General features: G+C 33.9%; 1 protein-coding gene across 1 annotated transcript; it reads right to left on the bottom strand.

Annotated features, from left to right (window-relative positions):
* Positions 1–7,052: 7,052 nt before the first annotated feature.
* Positions 7,053–8,180, bottom strand: LOC134283403 (uncharacterized). Its single transcript, XM_062765852.1, has 3 exons — positions 7,889–8,180; positions 7,503–7,669; positions 7,053–7,196 (listed from the first exon to the last, which is right to left on the bottom strand). Exons 1-3 carry the CDS (start codon positions 7,929–7,931, stop codon positions 7,104–7,106), a joined length of 303 nt encoding a protein of 100 aa, XP_062621836.1. The 5' UTR covers positions 7,932–8,180; the 3' UTR covers positions 7,053–7,103.
* Positions 8,181–8,851: the final 671 nt, after the last annotated feature.

The raw sequence follows: 8,851 nt of genomic DNA, 5'->3' as shown, positions 1-8,851 counted from the left end.
AATTGGAGAAGCTAATGGCTGCTGTTGATACGGCTTAAAGGGAAATTCTCAGTCTAAGCCCAGCCCACAGCAGACCAAAATTATTTACTCAGATTTAATATATTGTGAATTCGCAAATATGTACAAAGAAATAACTGAATATGCAATGGGGTCTAAGTCAGAAACCCCATTCTGTATGCGATATTCGCTCATAAAACCGATGTATAAAATTATTAAAATACCAGCATATTCTAAGAAATATAAGGATTGCAATACAATCCTCCAAGAATAACCCATTATGTCATTAAACACATTAAAAATCTGAGTGATATGCTCCTCTCCTAACTAATTTAATAATCTGTATAACAGATGATAGGCTCCTGATGATGGCGGATTTGCAGCTAATTAATATACTATCAAAATCTTAAACCTCGTATATATCACACCGCCGAAACACTAGAAAAGTGTCGAGTCAAGTGATTTGAGGTACGTGACTGATGAGAGTCACTTTTTTTGAAAAAAAATAAAACTATATCTCATATAAAAGACTTGATTCCTTTCACCTTTGAGGTAAATGCATTAAGAATACAGGAAATTAACTCTTCTGTGAAAAAAAAACACAATTCAATGACATGAAAAAAATTCAACACGACATTCCCACGAAACGTGGAATCTTATTTGAAAATCATTTACTGTAAGCATTGCGCTGAATACAAAGATTAAATATTTACAACTTAGTCTAGCAGTGTAATAAGTTTTATACAAAGATGTGTATTAAATCAAATTTACAAAGGCTTAGTGTAGACTTAAGTATCTGACACCGGCAGTTAGTTACTGCATACATATTGACACAATAAAGGTCAACAGTATATGAAAGTTCGGGAAAGGAAATTCTGATTTATACAGAAATAGAGGCTTTATATTGATAAAATGGACACCGAGTATATTTAAGCATTGAATCATTTTCTGACAATTAACTACATCTGTTTGTGTAAACGAATTCAGTGACGCGCATTAGTCTATATCTTCCTAAAAAGATTCAACACTTATATTCTTATTTTTTCATTTGATTAAATACTACTTGCCTTTACTACAAATGTGATTTATACAATTGCATTTCAAAATCGCGGTAGTTATCCAGGTTCAATCAAGTATATGTACGGGAATTTGCCCCGCGTTTTATTCCATATACCCTAAGGCCGAAGATGGGATCAGTTGATGGGTGACACCCTGATTCAACCTCTGGTGTTTTTAGAATTCCTCGTTTGCCCTGCTCCATCTTTGCATTGTTTTATTGAACTTTTGAGCTTGGTTTTCAATCGTTCAATCATTTGATTTTAGAGATCCGTGTTTGCTTTGCTCCTAGCTCGTTCTTTATTGAACTTTTGAGCTTGGTTTTCAATCGTTCAATCATTTGATTTTAGAAATCCGTGTTTGCTCTGCTCCTAGCTCGTTCTTTATTGAACTTTTGAGCTTGGTTTTCAATCGTTCAATCATTTGATTTTAGAGATCCGTGTTTGCTCTGCTCCTAGCTCGTTCTTTATTGAACTTTTGAGCTTGGTTTTTAATCGTTCAATCATTTGATGTTAGAGATCCGTGTTTGCTCTGCTCCTAGCTCGTTCTTTATTGAACTTTTGAGCTTGGTTTTCAATCGTTCAATCATTTGATTTTAGAAATCCGTGTTTGCTCTGCTCCTAGCTCGTTCTTTATTGAACTTTTGAGCTTGGTTTTCAATCGTTCAATCATTTGATTTTAGAAATCCGTGTTTGCTCAGCCCCTAGCTAGTTCTTTATTGAACTTTTGAGCTTGATTTTCAATCATTCAATCATTTGATTTTAGAAATCCGTGTTTGCTCAGCCCCTAGCTAGTTCTTTATTGAACTTTTGAGCTTGATTTTTAATCGTTCAATCATTTGATTTTAGAAATCCGTGTTTGCTCAGCTCCTAGCTCGTTCTTTATTGAACTTTTGAGCTTGATTTTCAATCATTCAATCATTTGATTTTAGAAATCCGTGTTTGCTCAGCCCCTAGCTCGTTCTTTATTGAACTTTTGAGCTTGATTTTTAATCGTTCAATCATTTGATTTTAGAAATCCGTGTTTGCTCAGCCCCTAGCTAGTTCTTTATTGAACTTTTGAGCTTGATTTTCAATCATTCAATCATTTGATTTTAGAAATCCGTGTTTGCTCAGCCCCTAGCTCGTTCTTTATTGAACTTTTGAGCTTGATTTTTAATCGTTCAATCATTTGATTTTAGAAATCCGTGTTTGCTCAGCTCCTAACTCGTTCTTTATTGAACTTTTGAGCTTGATTACATTTTGTTTTCTTAATTTTTTTTAAATTAATTGTGTTCATTTGCATTCTCTTAAGACGAAATATATGAAGATAACGAACAGTATTCAAGCTCCATAAAATAATACACAATAGGAGCAGAGCAAATCTTCAAAACATCAGAGTTGGGATCAGGTGTCATGGAGGAGTGGGGTCCCCTGCTGACCGGTCACTCCCGCCGTGTATTTCTTGTCATGATCAATCAGATATTCAAGCATTTTTTTATGTCAACTTTCAGTATACTTATGTGTATAATCAAATTAGAAAAGAGTGACTTTATTTCCATTTTGTTTAATAATCAATATTTTATGTATGTTATTGTTTTAACTTGTTAGCCTGAAATAGATTTTATGTATTGAAGATTTTTTTTATTCAGATAAATAAAATGTCCAGTATAAAAGGGAACCAATTAAAAACTGATTCAATCAAAAATGATTTTTTGTCTTAAAAGAGGATATATGCATTTCAAAACAGTCTATAACAAGTTCAAGACTTAATCAAATGCATTAAACTTCTCCTAAACCAGAATTGTGTATATTTGATTCTAGATTAAGGTTAAACGTATTAAACAACTGTTAAATTTTTGTAGAATAAACAGATAACTGAACCCCCTATCACTATATATCTATTACTGCCTTATAAACAAATTTTTAAAAATGGTTTTTACATTCTCCATCATCATGATACTGATTGTATAGTTATTATGCTGACTGTTAAAAAAAAATACCTGCGCTATGCTTTACTGTTTACATGTTATATATTGTATACAATAAGATGTATGTCTTACGTAATAAAGTGAACTGAATTGATACTACTTTTGTAAGTTCCCAAATACTGATGATTTGGATTTTTTCTATTTATGCATACATAAATAAGACTCAAAGCAAAAGAATTGACTTTTAATAAAATATTTACCATAGAATGAGAAAAAAAAATTAAAATTAGAAAGTAAAATTTTCGAGAATACTGTCTTGTTTCAAAATACCAATCAAATAATCACTCAGCTGTATCATTTTTTAAATCAAATATTTTGTCAGGTGATGTCGTTTTCGTTATTCGTGTTAAATTTGTTTCTCTACTTCAGATGACGTGATTTTTAAATCAAAGATAGTTTGTTCATGAGTATAATCTCTGTGTCAATTTAATGTGAAAATAAGACAAGCATTGCCAAATCATACAGGTTAACTTTTATTTGGTAACAGCTAGTGTATAATTATACTAAGTCTTCAAATTAAATGATTCGTTCAGATGAAATAATTTTATAATATGCATATATCACACAACACACCTCCCACCCATCGATTTAACTACAAATATGTGCAAACAATGAATCAAATACCAGGAACTTCTTTTAAATTTCTCATATGTTTCTCAGACTGGTCGGTTCATGTTCAGGTCTTTACACATGCATTGAGAATTATATTAAAACTTCCAAACCTTGTCTGCTAATTTATTTTTGGGAAAAGTATATTGCAACTTTCTGCAAACCCATCCTGGAATTCCATGACTATCCATATCAAATCGGGTCCTTGTTAAATCATTCAGACTGTGAATTCCTATAATCATTATTTGTATCTGTGGGAAAAGGGGTTTCATCCAAAAATGAATGTCCTTTCCCCTTGTTTCACATTTGATGGGTATGTGAACATTTAAAGTGTTTTTTAGTATACAGCAATAAATATTTCTCCCCAAATAACAGGATAGCAGCACCTGTAAGTCAACAGGATAGCAGCACCTCTAAGTCACGAAACTGGAGAAATAAAAATACATGATGTAGTCAGGCATATGATGTACCCTAGCGGTTACTGTGCTCCGTTTAAGTGCGATAATATATGAATTTTATTGTGTTCCTGTAGCATTTATAGAGGTGTAGTAACAACAGGTAGTCTGAGATTCTCCTAAGTAATTTATGTTTCTTATTTGCTAGAATCAGGTAACATGTTACATTACAAATCATTAGATCCATATTATAATTTTGAAATTACAGTTGTGACTAAGAAGTTGGTATACCTGGAGTATCTCTGTGTGCACAATCTTTTGACTCGATGATAAACCTGTAAAAGTTTTGTGTTACAGGCAGTTTAACAACAACAAAAACTATTAATCTGTTTTTAAATCCAGTGGATCGTTGTCACTAAACACTTGTTGTTCGTGATATAATTATTCACCTTCTTTGTAATGATATAAATCAATAGCAATGCCCTATATAAGAAACTTCTAGAATTACAGAACAAAAATACTGTAAATAACTGAAATACACTCTTTAGAATTCTTATCGGTTTCGCAAGACAGGGATTACTCATTGAGATCAAATGAATAAAAATGCCCTGATTTTAAAGTTCTCGTTATCAGTGGGGGTGAGGTGGGAGGAGTACGGTTTTTAAAAACTTTTTTTTACTAGAATCAATCAGTTGCCTGTCTGAATATCTTTTTATGAACATGAGTGCTTAGTGGTGTGAAAGTTTTTCTTCAGAAAAAGTAAATTTCTTATTAACCCAACATGTCTGTGAAGTATGTTACTGATATTTCATGAAGCATTAAATTAACAGAAAATAAAAAAAAAATTAAAGTGAAATCTTTTGGAGTTATTTCTGATAGTCTTGTTGCCAGAGTAAAGTTGCAGTTTTTTTTATTTGTTTCGATATGACTTTATAACATAAATTTACCACAGAGGCATACCGGTAGTTAATTTACGGTCTTATAAATGACGATTCTGTATACCAGGAGTATTTTCCAAATAAAATCAGTTTAATTTTCCGTCAAAATATGCAATTCATTGTCTAACATAAATGACTGCAATTTTTATATTTCTCTTATTAAACAATTTCTTTCATTAAAATCCTCGAGCTTAACCTTTACGTGCGACAGGAATCCTTGCTAACCTACCATAGAATCAACGGAGGATTGGAGTTTACTTACAGCAGAAGGTTCAATAGTATTCATCGACATCATATTCTTAAAAGAAATTGTGGAAAATTGTAAATCTAATCAAAAGAAACGCGTGTATTGAAGAATTTAATCAAAACAGCCTGGGAAACATCATTATACGAATCTCATCGACATGACACTGTAGATGCAACATAGGTGTACAATTATTTTGGAATCCTTTAAAAGAAACATTACTAAACAGCTATTCGAAAAGTTTAAGTAAACGAGTTATTAGGATAATTACCCTCAAAATTCTTTTAAAGATTACAATTATATGTTCTCTGAAATACCTGTTCATTATTTAAATAGATCGATCTTATTATTAAACTCTTTCACGTCATTGACAGGATACTTGGAATTTCGTTTGAAAAGGAACAAATCAAGCGAAGACAGCGTTTGTAAATGACCCCCCGCCCCCCCCCCACACATGTACCTAGTCGTGTAAGATCTTGTAGGCCGTTTTCGATCCTTTTATGTGTTTTTTTTTAATTTATGCCTGACCTGGTTTTTTTTACTGTTGTATGTTTAACAGTACGCAAGAAGCAAGCCTGCAGAGAATGCAGACGGTTGTATGTTTTACAGCACGTTAGAAGCAAGCCTGCAGAGAATGCAGACGGTTGTATGTTTTAAGACAATTAAAAGTTAATTAAATTAAATGAAATTTGCACAAAATGTCTCTGAGTTATTTATCTTTCATATACTAGTGCATCAAAATTTATCTTTGTCCTTAAGGGATGAAAAATAGGAGATAACTCTTCCTAACAGATTATTGAATTTTAGGCTAAATTTCTGTACAAATTCATCTTTAGCATATTAATTTCAAAACTTGAAAAAATTTAATGAGTGAATTATTAAGAAAAAAAAATTGAATGAATTGAAAGTTGAAGTATTGTAGTTTTTGGCTATATGCTAAAAAATAATTTCAACTCTAATTAATGAGCTCTAATTAGCTAAGAAACAGGAAGTTAACTGATTTTTAAGGAATTAATTAGCAAAAAAGTGAAAATCTTAATTCTAAAACAAAGTCAGAGACTGGAAAAAATGGTTTCAAAAGAGACTTCAATAATGTACCTTGGAGCTTTGATAACAGTGATCACTGATTAATGGCTGGTGATTAAGATAAGGGGTTCTTTAGCAGTGGGGGGTGATGAGGCTTTTCCATCAGTCATCAAAGAATGGAGTTTCTCTTAGAAGACCAGGCAGCTCTAAAATAAATAAACAACACAAAAGTTTACAATACTTAAAAATGTGCACCACATACAATAGCATATTCTTAGAAAAAGTCTACAAGTATACAGTTAAATAATTACCATGCCAAAGAAAGGACCAAAATGGTTGCATCAACATCAATACAAAAAAGGAAGTATTCCTCACAACAAAGGCCAGAAGAAAACAGGGACCACCAGCCCAGTCCAATCTCTAGTTCCCATAAGAAGACTAAGTAAAGAAGAGTTTCAGGACATTGTACGGCCACAGAAAAATGGGGTGTTTACAGTTATAGATGCCAAGAGCCGAAGCAGCGAGATGAAGTTTTTACGACCCGGGCCAAGTGAGGTCCAGCCAGTGGACACCTACATGGAATCTGTGTCAGATGACCCAAATGCAAAATTATACAAGGTACTTCACCAAGAAAAGACTGCTAAATTGTGGAACAATGCATTCAAAGAACACTTACAGAAGTTTCCTGACTGTGATGGTCCACTGGACTGGAATCAGCATGGGGAGGAAAAACGAGGCCTGGCATGGATCCTTTCCATCCGATGTAAGAAGTGCCACTATACCAGTCAACGAGAAAAGCTTTACGAAGAGGTGAGAAGATCTGGAAGGGGACGAAGAGCTGCACAGCTGAATGTGGCCATGGCCGTCGGTCACCTGGGTACCAGTCTTACAACAGAGGGTATGCGTGGTATGCTTCTTGGTGCAAATATTGAACCAGCGTCAGCCGCCAACATGCAACAGACCTGCAACAAAGTGGGGAAAATTATAACTGATGTAAATAAAAACAGTATGAAGAAAATTCGGCAGAATATTCAAGAACTTAATGAAAAATGTGGACTTCCGGATACCCCCATCAGAGCCGAAGGAGATGCTCGGTACAATAATGCCACCTTCAGTGCCATTGGGAAAACCCCATTTCAAGCTGCCACCCAAGTGACGTATACCGTAAGTGAAAATGTAACTCAGAGGAAGAATGTGGTAGCAGTTTTCTGTGGGAATAAACTTTGTAAGAAAGGCGCACACCTACGAAGCAAAGGAAAAGAGGTTACCTGCCCAGGACATGAAGACTGCACTGCAACCATTCCTCCGGAGACCACCATTGGAGACGAGAAGAGATGGGCTGCTAATTGTGTCGGTGAGTTACAGAGTGATGACCGGCCACTAGTAATATCCCATTTCACCAGTGATGGAGACAGTGCCGCTGCATCTGGTGCATCTGAAAAACAAGGACATGTGATTGAAAACCTTAAGGACTTGCGTCACTTCTTTGACTCTCAAAGAAAACAGACTGCTAAGGCTCCATTCAGCAGTCATATGTTTCCGGGAAGAACCAAGGCCATAAGAGAATCCATGCAGCGAAGATTTGCCTTGGACCTGAAGCTTCGATGCAGGACAGAGTACGAGAATTGCTACAAACACTACTCCGGCGACTTACCTTTGATGAAGCGTGCTATGTCTACTGCGGTTGGTTCCCTCATAAACTGCTACCAGGGACAGTGCGGGAAGTCCTGTCAACTCTATTCCTTTTCCTGTCGTGGACTGAAAAGCAATAAGTGGAAATCTTCAGTGTTGCCTAGTGACTTTGAATTAAACATGACAGAAAAAGACAAATGTTTGTTAAAAGACTGTATAAATTTGACTTTAGGACAAAGTAATCTTGATAGAATCAAATATCATACTTGTACACAAAAATCTGAATCTGTAAATAGAGCATATTTAAAATCAAATCCAAAATGTATTACAAGTAGTAGAAATTTTGAAAGTAGAATACATAAAGTTGTACACTCACTCAATAGGGGTCATGGAAACTCAACACTGGAACTTTGTGAATCTGTAGGGGCACCTGTTGTAAAAGGAAGTAGAGTGGTCCATCATCTAAAACAACAACAAAATAGACAAAATTACTTTAAAATGAAACAAAAACTGTTAAAATATAAATTTCAAAGAAAATACTACAGATCTAAAAGATATCAGCTGTACGATAAAAAATCTAAAGACACTTACAGTAAATCATTAACAGATCCAAAATTAAAAAGGAAGTTGTAAGACTGTGAAAGGGCGGGGGGGGGGGGGCATTGATGATATGTACATGTATTTCAAATGTATAAAATTTGTATTTAAAATATATTTTGTGAACTATCTTACATGTAATAATTGTTTTTATGGTTCATTATGCATTGATTATTTTCAACTGTGTAAATGGGGAAAATGATGACATTTGAATAATGTATTATTGTATGTGTAAAATGTGACATTTTGTTATACGAGAGAGTCTGTACATGTAAAAATGTTATATTCTTTATTATTTAGCTCATTAAAATTATTTGAATTAAAAATCTTGTTTTTCTTACCTGTGTGATGAACACAACAAAGGTTTCAGAGGTATCTGGTAGAAATA

This window comes from Saccostrea cucullata, unplaced genomic scaffold, assembly GCF_032062105.1.
Source record: "Saccostrea cucullata isolate Sc308-1 unplaced genomic scaffold, CSIRO_AGI_Scuc_v1 ctg11237, whole genome shotgun sequence".
Lineage (NCBI taxonomy): Eukaryota > Metazoa > Mollusca > Bivalvia > Ostreida > Ostreidae > Saccostrea > Saccostrea cuccullata.
This window is presented reverse-complemented; position numbering and strand designations above follow the sequence as displayed.